The 14,523-nt window shown below is 39.4% G+C and overlaps 1 protein-coding gene across 3 annotated transcripts in view; it reads left to right on the forward strand.

Annotated features, from left to right (window-relative positions):
* The window catches only part of LOC121684343 (galectin-9-like), a 30,352-nt gene extending 25,318 nt beyond the window's left edge, over nucleotides 1-5,034 (forward strand). For 2 of the 3 annotated variants that reach the window (XM_042064336.1, XM_042064334.1), the window contains exons 4-11: nucleotides 1,740-1,859; nucleotides 2,045-2,071; nucleotides 2,163-2,195; nucleotides 2,286-2,324; nucleotides 3,100-3,132; nucleotides 3,249-3,337; nucleotides 4,191-4,347; nucleotides 4,626-5,034. In XM_042064336.1, coding sequence (XP_041920270.1) covers nucleotides 1,740-1,859; nucleotides 2,045-2,071; nucleotides 2,163-2,195; nucleotides 2,286-2,324; nucleotides 3,100-3,132; nucleotides 3,249-3,337; nucleotides 4,191-4,347; nucleotides 4,626-4,772 — 645 coding nt within the window. In that variant the 3' untranslated portion in view covers nucleotides 4,773-5,034. The remainder of the gene's footprint in view (nucleotides 1-1,739; nucleotides 1,860-2,044; nucleotides 2,072-2,162; nucleotides 2,196-2,285; nucleotides 2,325-3,099; nucleotides 3,133-3,248; nucleotides 3,338-4,190; nucleotides 4,348-4,625) is intronic. The other variant, XM_042064337.1, reaches the window with a different exon arrangement.
* The last annotated feature ends 9,489 nt before the right edge of the window (nucleotides 5,035-14,523 follow it).

A 14,523-nucleotide genomic window follows, 5' to 3' on the forward strand; every position in this document is an offset into this window, starting at 1 on the left:
CAAGTAAACATTGAACATCAACATTAGCCATCTTTATTGATAAAACAGGACAGGATCCTATCAAATTATCAATTGGTTTTGCAACCCGTGTTGACTTATTATCAGTCTCCTCTGGCATTGGAGACCTGATGCTAGGTGGGCGGGTGTTTGATGTACAATAGCGTGCTATGTGACCACTCTTATTACGCTTAAAGCGATGGTTTGGAGTAATTTCACCCTAGGGTCCTTTGCACCATGACCCCAAGCCAAACACCCTCCCAGAACCCGTTTTCCCTTGGTCGAACCCTGGTCGAGTAGCGCTGTCAGAAACTAATGACTTTCTGCAGGCGCTTATGGAACCTATAGAGTATCTCGTAAATTACCCCACTAATAATGCCCTGAATGGTACGAAACTTCTACAGTAGTACACCTATGTTCTGTACTCATAAAACGAGGCATTGAAAAGTACACCAGGAGTTTATTTAAATAACACTTGCCTGATGGATTCTACTCTCTGCTGCTATCTACCACTGCATCGACGTTACTTCCGTGATTTGGGAAAAGCCCATAAAAGTCCTGGCAGGAAGCATGCATAAGGATGTAGATCCATGAATGCACTAATATTTTGTTCGTAGTACTAGTTTGCAACAATTATTAGTTAATGCTAAGTTGTAAACACTTCGGGAAAAAATATTAAAAACTGGATATACCAAAAAACTTTGATGAAATCGCTTCCTGCCAGGACTTTTACAAGCAATAGCAAATGGTTGACAAGCTAAGCTGTGATGGCAAGCAACGGAAAACATTCATGCAATCATGGCTCCAAACTGGATGTATTAGAAAGAGAAGTGTGGTGAATATGTCGAGCAGAAACTGAAATTGGTGACAATGAGCCCAACACAAGTGACTGAAGCTTCCATGGCACTTTCCAGCAACAAACAACACAAAACTGTATGTACAATACTGTATACAATATGTGAAATTGGCCTACACCATTGTATTTTAATGCCAGTAATAATGGTGGTAACTTGTACAGACAATTATTTTCTGAGGTGGTAGCCTATTCATCGTGAAAAGTTTGAGAACCACTGATCTATACATCTAGACTAGGAGAGTGGATTGCATACAATTTAGTGAGTGTCCTAGATTCTTGGTGGTATTGGTTTTTGTTACAATTATAATGTTGCTTAGCCTGACGAGCCAGACCCACATTAAAATGTAGGGACTGGACACTCACCGTTCGCAGTGCTCAGTCCGAGGGGTGGGATAATCAGTTGTCTTTCAAATTCCCTCTGCACGCAATAGGACAGCGGCAGCGCTATGAGTCCCATGCGTTTCCCACCAGCGGAGCTAGTTGGCTAGTTCAAACGTTTGCCAACTTAATAAAAGCTTAACTCGTGTCACACTGTTCGCCAGCAGCAACATCCATCTTATTTGTTTTCAAGTAGCAGGGAATTCAAGCCAAACCGTTGCAACTCTGCCATCAATCATTATGTTAAGCCCACCTAACGACTCTATACACGATTTCATTGGCCTGATTAAGTTTCGATTTCTGGAGCTCACAAGCCAACGGAGAGTTGCTAGACTAGCCCTGGCAGCAAATGTAATTCGCTGCCGCTAGGGGCGCGTCTAGATTTCTAGGCTAAATGTTCCTCCCATTCTATGGACGGCTATTCAGATTTAATAGATGATATTTGATGGATGTTTTTTTTATTTATTTTGTACACAGACATTCACAGCTTCTTTTGTTCTGATGTCAGATTGCCACTAATGGTAGCCACTTCATGGAGTTCAGACATCGCATCCATTTTGCTGCTGTGGATACGATCCGTGTGGATGGAATGGTGGAGATCAGTTCCATAGCTTTCCAGAGCCCTCAGGTGAGCAAACCTGTCTGAATTTAAAAATGTTCCAAGTTACAGTAGCATGTTACAGTATCAACATTACAGTTATTATGCAGGTTTTTGTCATCAGGCTAGAAGGGTTAGTGTTGGTGCTGAATGATATGAAACATGACTTCCAAATCCAAAACCAAAAATGCATATTTCACATTTGTCCTTTTCAGCCCTGCACCCCCCAGCCTGCATACCCTGTAAGTAATCTGTTCTGTTATGAAACCAACAAAAAGCTTGTGGAGCTTCTCTTTAGTTTGGTCAGCTTGTAATAACATCATGTCATTGCAGCCACAGTGTGCTTTCCCGCCGCATAGATATCCTGTAAGTGTGTGTGTGTGTGTGTGTATTTTTGCATTGATTACACTGATACTTTTTGTAAGCATGTAACTTTAAAACTGACTGTTGTTGCAGCCACAGTATGCTGTTCCTGGCGTCCCAGCTGGATATCCGGTAATTGTTGTGTGTTGTTAAACCAATCACAAGTTATTCAATTCAATTTGTATGAGTAGCATACAAAGTGATATTCTGTAGTAGCGCTCTAATCATAACAATATTAAAATGATGATGACACAAGATATTCTTACAATTTTTTTTAATACAGATACACATACAGAAGACAACAAACAAAATACAACCAAAGACATAAAAATGGGTAATAATGGATAAAAAGGAACATCAAAACAGACTTAACTTTTAATTAAGTAATTAACTAACAGACATTGATATTAATAAAAAATAAAGACAAGACAAACATCATCATCATCAACATCAAACATTTTTTATTCAGGGAGAAATTGACTGAGCATCAAGCTCTTTTACAGCAATGCCCTGAGTTACAAAACATACAACAACAATAATCAAAATAACAAAACAAGAACAATACAAATATACAAAAGGCAAATTAAAACAAGAATAAAAATAGTGAGAAAAGAAGAGGGGAAATATGTATATATGTATAAATAAAATAATAAAAACATGTGATGTTTATGTGCATCACCTGTTGTTGGCCTGTTACTTCTATAGGTTTATGACTTCTTACCGTATTTTTCAGTTGCTGCGTGGGTGTGTTGTGGCAAGGGGTCAGGGTTAGAATATGCACTGTAGCAATGAGAAATGACAGATGTTTATCACCTGTTTTGGTCCGTAGGGTCTGACTCTGTCTCTATTTTCATTTGTCTCCATTCGTCTTATGTTGCCGTTCATGTTGTGCTTTTCTTATCCTCAGGTTCCTTCTCCATATCCGCCACCAGTAGTCTATGTAAGAATATTTATATTTCACATGACCTATATTTCTAAATTCCATTTGGTGATGACTTTAATGTGCAAACCTGTTACTTTATGGCTGAATAGTCTTGTGATATCTCCTTATAAAAGACAGTGCCATACAAAAGCGTCATAAATGGTGGATTCTACCCTGGAAGGACTATAACAATCCAAGGTGTGATCAACGGCGCTGCCAAAAGGTTAGACACTAACAAATCCGGAATAGTGTAGACATGGCCAGAATAGAATAGGCCTATAGAATAGGCCACAACGCAGGCTACATTAACATACAGTTTGTCTGTGTTGGGCTTCTGAGACTTCTGTTGAGTAGGCCTACCAGGTTTGATTCATGAACGCGTCACTCAGAAAAGAAAAGTTGTTGTTTGTGTGCGCTTCTCATACATCTGATTTGACACTAAGATCCCAAAAAAATATTGCCGACCCACCATACTGGCTAATCTACGGAGCCCCTAAGGGGACATGAGCAAAACAAATCTAAAGTTTAGTTTCATGTGCACACGCAAAACTTTCATGTGCTCACACGAAACTTTCATGTGCTCACTCAAAACTTTCATGTGCTCACGTGAAACCTTCATGTGATCACTCAAAACTTTCATGTGCTCACACGAAACTTTCATGTGCGCACATGAAAAGGTTTATGTGAGCACCTGAAAGTTCCGCGTGAGCATATGAAAAGTAGGCTATTGATGCTTTGTAGGTTCTACATGGGAGAGCAATGGGCTTTATTAGTCTATAAAGACTTTGTTTGTAAGTCAACATTATATTATGCAGTATTATATAGTAGGCTAATATAATGTTGACTTTTTAGATTTTTTTGCTCATGTCCCCTTAGGGGCTCCGTACCAATCACAGGCAGTAACTGTACAACCCAGAACTAACGAAATATCTCTTGGCAGCACATACAGAGAACTGTAATTTCCAAATGCTCAGTTACCACTGGATGCAGAAGACAGCAATAAATGCAATACAATGGGAGCACATTCACAGGTGCCTCTAACTTTCCTCTAATGCTGCTGACCTTTGCCCTTTCAGAATAGCTGTGAACCTGCGCCACAGGACTGGTATAGCACTCCACTACAACCCGCGCTTTGACGAGAACACAGTGGTGCGTAACAGCCAAATGCGCGAGAAGTGGGGTAGTGAGGAGCGTGGAGGTGGAATGCCCTTTCACCGCGGCCAGCAGTTCATGGTAATAATTAGTACAACATTTGTTGAGCCGTTGCAAATTATTCAAAACGTGAGTTGTGCTGACTGTAGATGCAACACAAAATGTTAAACAGAGCAGTAATCAAACCTGAAATCTATACAATATCTTATGGTGTAGTATTATCAATGCAGTTGTTGGTATACCATTTTCAATGTCATTTGATGATAAATATAGTAGCCTACAGTATGCTGAATTGCTACATTCAGTTATATGATATTTTCATCATCTCACTCAATATGATGTTGGATTTTGTGTTTCAGCTGACTATTGTATGCAGTCCTCAAAGTTACAATGTTATGGTGAATGGCAATCAAGTGCACACCTTCAGGCATCGCCACAGCAACCTTCAGGAGATCGATATGTTGGAGGTTGATGGAGACTTGACTCTCAACTCTGTCACAGTCTAGGCAGAAAATGACCAAAACCATTCAGCACAAGAGATCACAATTGTATCTTCTTTATTGTTGATGTACCGGTATATACCAATTCTATTTTACCAATACAATAATCAAATGACTAACTAACCTAATGTATCCTCTTTTGCTTTCCTGGAAAAAAGTAAATCTCAAAATGTTTTTGACAATAGCCTAGTTTACATTTAAGCTAGTATAATAATACCAAAATGTACATTGCGTAAGAGCCAAAAATAAAGAATAATAATAAAAACAATATATGAGTCTATTTCTGTTCACACAACCTGATACAAATCTGGTGACAATTTTAGGGCAACTGTGGCTGTAGGTTTAAGCTTGCTGTCTCTGATACTCCTAATGTAGCTAATAATACATACTATAATACATTTCTATAGACTCTGTGCATACAAAATTGCGCTATATAAATAAAAGTGACTTGACTTGACTTGGCTAATGGACTAGTCATACCTTAGAGTACTGTGAGCAGATCTCAATATCTGTGTCTAGATGCCATGTACAGTAGGATGAAAGAAAGAGTGAGGGAGAGTGGGAGAGGATGAAAGAAAGAGTGTCAATATGGTCAGACTAAGACATAACCTCATGTCCATAGACCTTGCTACACTCCATTATAGCATGTTTTTAACATGAATTTATTTAAATATTAACATGAAATATTTTAAAGAGGTTGTGTTTTCATTAGACCTGTTGCACTTTAAGAGAATGTTTATGAACTGACAATGACACTACTAATACTACTAACAATTATCAGATGGGGATGTTTTACTAAAAAAGGAGAGAAGAGATCCGAGGCACTCTGATATATTAATAAAAGTCCTTTATTTTACTTTGGACCTGCCGACGCGTTTCGGTCGCTTCCGACCTTCTTCAGGGCTTAATTACAATTAATAACACAGGTGCACTTAAAAAGGTAGAGCTCAGTCATGTGATATGATCACATGACTATCAACATATAACAGGTACATACAATAACATACATTAGCAGCATGTAGGATTTAGGTACAGGCAATAACCACTCACATTTACTCCTAAGAGGTCAACCATGTATATATACAAACACACCAGTAAAGTTCAGTTAGACACTATGTATCATAAAATATAGTAGACCTATGACAACAAGACAATCACAAAAACACAGAAAAATCAAGACCATCATTAAGTCCAGGATATTTCAAAGCTTGTAGCGTATCAATCCAGTATGGATTGGATGGGGATTTTTTACTGTTGCTGAAGTTTTGTTTTTCAGTGCCTTCTGCTTGTACATGTAATCTAACTTTTGGGGCATCTAGTCAACCAAGGCAATTGGTACACAATTCCTTTTCTCTGGAAGTATATACACCTTGTCAAATATTACTCCAATACAAGTGAAAGTTGCTAAGCTGAAGTACAGAAGTACTTGCTTTTGAAAATACTTAAGAATCCAGAAGTACAAGTATTTGTCCTTTTTAATGTATTTCTCCTTTTTAATGTCATGACCTTTAGTTCCTTACATCCAACAAAAAACATTTGACCTATTTTCATAACTTTGCAACATTTCAAATTGATGCAATAATTACAATGCATGAAAATGCACTGTACTGTTCTTCCTAGGCTTCTTATTACACTGCATGGAAATGCACTGTACTGTTCTTCCTAGGCTTCTTATTACACTGCATGGAAATGCACTGTACTGTTCTTCCTAGGCTTCTTATTACACTGCATGGAAATGCACTGTACTGTTCTTCCTACTGTAGGCTTCTTCTTCTTCTTCCGCTTACCACTTTTTCCGTACGCTATTTCACTTGAACCGTTTAACTTAGAAACTTTGTTCAAACTTTGTAACGTAGGTCTTCTAATGGACCAGGTTGCTATGACTTTTCATATTTGTAAACTTTATACTTTTTGAGATATTAACAAAAAACAAGCTTATTTTTCCCCATAAACTTAACATTGGCCATTATGACATCACAATAGGGCCATTAAACCATTAGAATCCTGTGTTCAGGCCACCTGCAGCAACAGTCACTGTCTCAGCCCACAACTGTTTCAAAATGAAAGTCCTCACTACAATAATTCACTATTAAATAATTTAACCATTTAAACTACTTAAGGCGAGACACTACAGGTGAATAGGGTAACATTTTTAACAAGCAGATATCACTATGAAACTTCCCCAGTTGATTACTTACATTAATATGAGAAAAAAATGTATTACAAGTTTGCTGTAATTTAATGTTTACATATGCAAATTAGGCATTATCTAATTAAATATGCGCTAATTTGCATACAGTTTAAGGCACGAAACCTGAGCATTGGATACAGCCAAGTTCAAAATGATGTTTTCATTGTGTTCAGATATTAGATGGGAAAACATTTACAGAGGGATTTATGAATATCTACTTTTGTTATCCTGTAAATCAGAAAATTATGTCACTAGCCCTAAAAAAATCGCTTTTTTCCATGTTTTTAGGCATAAAATGTCATCTAAGTCAGGCTAGGAATAATATATCAACAAACCCCTCTGTAGAAATCTTCGACATATAGTTAGGCATAAATCCAGAAAGTTTGGTGTATGTACGTGCTTCTGAAGTGGAGTTTTTGAGCTCAGAGTGTGAGCGGAAACTCATTTTGAGAAAACAGCCTTGAAAGACAGCCAATGAGATTCCGTTCTCAGCCTAGACTCGCCTTTGAACTTTCGCGATTGGTTGCTGATACAAAGGAAGTGTCCATATATGGATCACATAGCGTGATACAGGAAAAACAGAGCTTTCCAACGGTAGTACACATGTTATGTTTTGGACCACGGTCGCGGGAGTGCATGCAAGGTTAGAATGCTAACTTTTGCTGAATTTAGGAGAAATATACAGGCACGAGTAGACACAATATAATGAAATAAACACCTAAATGTGTAAATCGCACTTTTTTGTTGTAGTAGTGTGATAGAATACATGCTAAGGTAACATACTAGCTCAAAATCTCGAAATTGACCAGTGCATGAAAAAACGATGTTTTCACCTGCCGTGTCTCGCCTTAACTATTTAACTATTTAACTGTTCAGTCATTCCAACTGTAAGTTATCATCAACTATGCCTCCAGCCAACTATATTAAATCACCACCTACCTAACAACCAACATAGCAACCATTGAAATTTAAAGTATCTATGCCAGTTCCCATAGTAACCAACATGATTATACTAGCACCATAGTAGCCACCATGGATACCCTAGCAACAACCTAGCAATGACCTCAAGTACCATAGCAACCGCCTAGTAACCACTTTCACAGTTAAGACCTAGCAACCAACATAGCAACCAACATGATTACCCTAGCAAACAGCATAGCAACTGCCATAACTACCCTGGCAACAGCCTAGCAACCTTGTCAAATACCCTAGCAACAGCCTAGCAACCACTTCCACAGTTACAACCTAGCAACCAATATAGCAACCAATGAGATAAACCTAGCAACCAGCATAGCAACCACCACAACTAATCTAGCAACAGCCTAGCAACCACCACAACTAACCTAGCAACAGCCTATCAACCACTTCCATGATGACAACCTAGCAACCAACATAGCAATCAACATGATTACCCTGGCAACCAGATTAGCAACCACTTGAGTTACTATAGCAACCACAACAACTACCCTAGCAGCACCCTAGCAACCATCTTAATTACCCTAGCAACAACCTAGCAACCACCACTATAATGTCAACATAACAACCACCATAGCAACCAACATGATTACCCTAGCAACCAGCATAGCAACCACTTTGTTTTGCATAGCAACCACCATATGTACCCTAGCAACACCCTAGCAACCATCTTAATAACCCTAGCAACAACCTAGCAACCACTACTATATTGTCAACCTAGCAACCACTACTATAATTCACTGAATTTCCATGACCTACTGTATTGTAGCGTACCAGCATAGGCACAGTCATGGAGTTGTGAACTCCCATAATGCTGTGTAACGCGTGCATAAATGTTAGTGTTAAAATCATGCAAAGTTGGCACCGTTCCTACTTCATGCCAGTTGTGTCCGGGTTCACGGTTATTTGAGTGCAAAGAACCAGGTTCAACTAGTGTGTGTTGTCAGCACAGCCTGAAGCTGATGTTCAGTACTGGGGCACAAGGGCCGGGGACAGCCCGGCATTGATGTCTTCATTTTTGTATCAATAAAACTCTGTTGCGAAAGCATTTCCACAAATATCTGATTTGTTACAGTATAATAAATGCCTACATTGAAATTAATTCACTGTCCAAAGCTTTCAGAGCAGCCAAATAGCATTCTAGAATTGTTGACTTTTTTTAGAATTGGAAATTAATAATAAATGGGCATTAAAAAATAAGGTAGCTAACCACAACCACTCAAGCAGCCAGTAACGAGTAAAAGCTAATGATTATCCTTATAAACACCAATGCTGCCTGGAAATATATTTGTATTATTGCTTGAGTGGTTGTGGTTAGCCCTACCTTGTTTTTTCAATGCCCATTTATTAATTTCCAACTGTCCATCTACATCTCCTCCTTCAAGTTCAACCTCTTACTGACTGTTCAAGCTTCTACATTGATGTTATTTTTTGCATCACCGGCCTCTACCCGCCGCAATTTCAATGTTTAGCCTAGGCTACTTCGAGTAACAATTTTGATGCGCTCACAGAATCTTGGCTCTGAGCCAAAATGGGAGGAGTGGGGCCTGACAAGAGCTGTTATTGGATCAATCCAGTGTCAGTATGAAAATGAACCAATGGGCCACTGACTGTCCTTGCTTTGGGCCGATCGTTGGCCAATCTAATTCAATTGTATATTCTATCGGGCCAAAGGTGCGTCAGCCCACCGGGAAAGCAGATGGCCAGTCCGCCCCTGATATAGGGTAAAGAGCCAACTATGTGGTGAATGTCAGGTGTTTGTTTAATTTCATTCAAATTTCCACTTCTCAAATCTCAATTGCTAACTCGTTTGTTGGGGTTCTCTCAGGCTACATGGAGGATGTTCTGATGAAGAATCTGTTGTCACTATTCAGCCAAATTGGACTACTGAAAAAAATAGCTATAAGATGGTCTATTATTGCATTCAAAGAATCAAATGTGGTTAAATGTAGTGGAGTCAAAAGTACAGTATTTTCCTTTCAAATGTAGTGGAGTAAAAGTCACGTTTCCAAAAATATTAATAAAGTACAGATACTCAAAAATCATACTTAAGTACAGTAATCAAGTAAATGTATGTAGTTACTGTCCACCCCTGAGCTCAGCTATCATTACATTTTGAATGTCTCTAGTAAAAAACTCTCAGACTTGCTACTGACTTAAACAAAGTCTCAATCCTTATTCTTCTAGATTTGAGTGCAGCATTCAACATCATTGATCATAACATTTTAATTCACCGCCTTGCAAAGTGGGTTGGTCTCTCTGATAACTGGTTTCAAACCTGCATTACTAGCAGAGATTTTTATGTTAGACTAGTAAAACTTTATGTTTTACTGTCTGTAAAACATGATTTGCCCTTCGGTGTGGCCCAAGCTGTCTAAACTTCATAAGTCAATATAATGTAAACTTCCACAGCTATGCAGTTGATACCCAATTACAGTGCCTATAAAAAGTATTCACCCCATTGGATATTTCCCCTTTTATTGCTTTAATAAATGGACTCTTGGTCAATTTAATTTGGCCTTTTTTACAATCATTTACAAAAATCTCCTCTTTAATGTCAAAGTGAAAGCAAATTTACAAAATAATCTTAATTAATTAAAAATAAATAATGCAAACGAGCGATTGCCAATCATAATTAAAATAGTTAATAATGAAATCCTCCATGACATCAGGTTGTCACATTTCCCTTTTGTTTTTCTTTTATGTGGCATGACTGCGGTAAAGCTGTAAGATCTAAAGTTTTAAAATATGAAATTTGTATGGCAGACATATACCTCACGGAGAGACCCAGTTTGTCAGGCTGAGGGACTGCTCCTCTCTCAGTATTTGTGGGGTGTGTTAAGGGTGGAGCAGGTGCGTGGTGAAGGACTTGATGAAATGCTGTTAAACCAGTGATTTTAACTTACCTGTAGCTCCCTAGTATAAGTATATATACTTTTTTGATCCCGTGAGGGAAATTTGGTCTCTGCATTTAACCCAATCGGTGAATTAGTGAAACACAAACAGCACACAGTGAACACACAGTGAGGTGAAGCACACACTAATCCGAGCGCAGTGAGCTGCCTGCTTCAACGGCAGCGCTCAGGGAGCAGTGAGGGGTTAGGTGCCTTGCTCAAGGGCACTTCAGCCGCGGCCCACTGGTCAGGGCTCGAACCGGCAACTCTCTGGTTACAAGTCCAGAGTGCTAACCAGTGGGCCACGGCTGCCATCAAAAATGATCTTGTTATAAATCTCTCTTGGTAAACTTGTCCAATTTACAGTCTGCAGAGGAGGTGGAGTGGTTGAAAGGAGCCCTAAAACACATAATAAGTTTATTCAGCTGTTTTGGGTGGAGATCAGTTATGTGAATAATACATGATGCTACTATAAAACACTGGTAGATCTCAGCCATGATCATTTTGTCAAAGTAGCTCTTGAAAGAAAAAAAGGTTGAAGACCCTTGTGTTAAACCATTTGCACCTGAACCAAGGGCGTAGATTTGGTCTGAGCTTTGGTGGGGACACTACCCACTAACCCCCCCCCCCCCGAAAAAAAAAAACACTCAACTCTTTCACCAGCCACTATAGATATATAAAATGATTAAAATGTGATACTGTCCAACTACTATCCATGATTAAAATGTGCTACTGTCCAACTTGATCTAACTACACTGTGTAGCCTACATAATCTGATTTTAATATGTAGGCTACAGATATGTAGGCTCATTGTGTTTCTACGTTTTCCAATTATTATTATTATATGCAATGGGAGTCTATGGCAGCCCATAGAACCGTATGGTAAAAAGTTGGGAAATTTGGCACACTGATTGGGGACGGTCCCATGATTCATGTCACCAAGTTTCATGTCGGCAACTCGAACCCTCTAGTGCCACCAACAGGCCAAAGTTGGACGTGCGTTCATGCACGTAACTTTTGACCTGTTGGTCCGATTTTCAAAAGTCAGGTATTGTTGGAATCCTTGGACCAAGCCGAGTTCAACCCTACCCTATGACATCCTTTTCCGCCATGATGGATTTTCCGCCATTTTGGATTTCATCAAAAACACTTAAAATGTATCAGGGGTCACATACTTTCTCTGATTCCCACCGAATTTGACACAGATCATCTTCAGACCAAGCCTCACAAAAGTTATCACTTTTTGTCTTCAGAAGTATTACCGTTCGCCCGTAAAAGCCAATCAAAATTTGCGGCGAAGCCGCCAAACAGGAAGTGAGCTCATATCTCAGCAACCCTTGCATGTATCAAAACCAATCTTGGTACATTGACTCATGACCCCATCAGGAGGACCATCAAGAAATTTGGTGACCTTTGACCTCTAGGGGGCGCTGTAATTCACAAACATGCCTTTTGGCCTGTAGTTGCTGCTGTGCTTAGAATTAAATTATACTAGTGGTGTCTGGTAATACTGTGAAAGGTCCTTAGGTCAACTGAGGGCAACTTGTCACATCAATATAATTTATTCGGCCGCCATATTTGATTTGATCAAAAACACCAACAATTTCGCACAGGTCACAAATTTCATCTGATCTTCACCAAAATTGGCACAGACCATCTTCAGACCATGCCTTGTCACTTCATTTATTTCTGTAACAAATGATAGAAGCGTTCGCCCGTCACATCCAATCGAAATTTGTGGCGAAGCCGCCAAACAGGAAATGAGCTCATATCTCAGCAATCGTTGCATGTATCAAAACCAAACTTGGTACATGGACTCATGACCCCATCAGGTGAATGCCGAAGAAATTTTGTGACCTTTGACCTCTAGGGTCACTGCAATTAGCAAAAATGCATTTTGCCTTGTAACTTTTGACGTGCTAGACGTGAAACTTGCTTTGACAGCTTATGGCCATACGTCTGATTGCAGCATTGACCTAACAGCATTTCGTTGTCATGGTTACTCCGGCCTATCTGCTTGGCTCCCTCATTGCTGCTTGCAGCTATATTTAACATTTATTTTCTATTTGGTCTGTTATGAAATCATGCCCATTTAAGCACAGCTCAGTTTTAAGAAACTTAAATACATGCGTGCTTAGCATTTTGTGAAAAGAAATCATTAAGGCATTGACAAACTCTTAACTGTGAGCTGCCTGTATATTCTCTGATTCTAATATTTACAGATATCTAGGCGATGTAAGCACAGCTCAGTTTTAAGAAATGCAGCAGAAAGACCATGTTGAATTTTGCTATAATTTATTTCAAAACCGGATTACTCTGAAACAGCTAACTATACACGGGAATGCATTAGACCTTTGTGTTCGGTAAGGTCTGCTGTTTATTCTGATATATGGTTTGTCATGTGTTATTTGAAGTTATTTTTCTTCAACAGAGAAGAATGGGTGAATTTTGGACGCACTTCATGCTTGTAGTGAAGTAAAGCTGAAGCGCTGCATGCTGCAGCTCACTGGTAGTTATTAGGTAACTTCAAATCAGCGCGATTTACCCTTATAGGCTACTGCACATTACAAGATCTGTACGAGATGATCCGCAGCACTGAAGTGAAAAATGAACTCTTTGTGTAGCGCATGTGAGCGCTTTTTTCCCCATTTCAACCTGAATATTGGTGGGGACATTTCAGTCGTAATTTGACATTGGTGTGGACACGTCCTTCGGTCCCCACGCAAATCTACGCCCCTGACCTGAACACCTCCAAGACCATGGATAGGGTAGTGAATTTCTAGAGGCTCAGGCCCACTTTGCCACCAGTTTCCATTGAGGGGTGAATATAGCGGTGGTCAGGATCGGTTTACCTCTGGACAATAAACTGAACTGCTTTATACTCATGCACTTTACAGGATTGGGCAGGAAGGGGCCCCATTTCTAGATAACACTATCTCTGCGGGTTCTTTACAGTCTGTGATCAGCAATCTCTTTTATATGCAGTGATTTGGGGGGACATTAATAAGAGGGACACTGCAGCTGGACAGGCTGGCGAGGAGACCTAGCTCTCTGACTGGCAGAACTGGTCCCTTATGTCATTGGTGAAGAGGACAAACGGCTGTCCATCATGCACAATGACTGCCACTTTTTATTAAACAGAGGAGTATAGCAAGACTGCTGCATGCTCTATTGACGGGGCTGAGGAACTCTTTTGGAGTCAGGGCCATATGCCTACAGGCAAGGTGAAATTGATGTATGGGCATGGTAATAATAGGCCTACCTGTCTTTCGACTGGTACTGGATATCAGCCTTCATGCGTGATTGCACTTTTTTGTTGTTTGTAAAATGATTGCCAATTTGTATTTTTATATTGTAGGCCTAGGCTATTAGCCTATTATTCTCGCACTTGCTCTCCTTTGTGGTAACCATATTGCAATACCTTCACGGATACCTACTCAATTATAGCCTAGTGAGCTCTCTCAATACTGTGCCATAATACCTGTTTTTGTGTTTGAAATGGCAAAAAACTGTTAACTGACAACCTGTTCTACGGGTTTCGCATTCACTGCAGTACCTATGTTTTACCAGTAGAGCTTGACATTTTCAAACTTTTAGATTTTTGTTCATGTCAACGTTTCATTGACAATATCGGTCCATCTGGTGGTTGTTGGGCTTCCCGGACATCACCATTCAATATAATCCACATATATATTAT

Source organism: Alosa sapidissima, chromosome 15 (assembly GCF_018492685.1).
Source record: "Alosa sapidissima isolate fAloSap1 chromosome 15, fAloSap1.pri, whole genome shotgun sequence".
NCBI lineage: Eukaryota > Metazoa > Chordata > Actinopteri > Clupeiformes > Clupeidae > Alosa > Alosa sapidissima.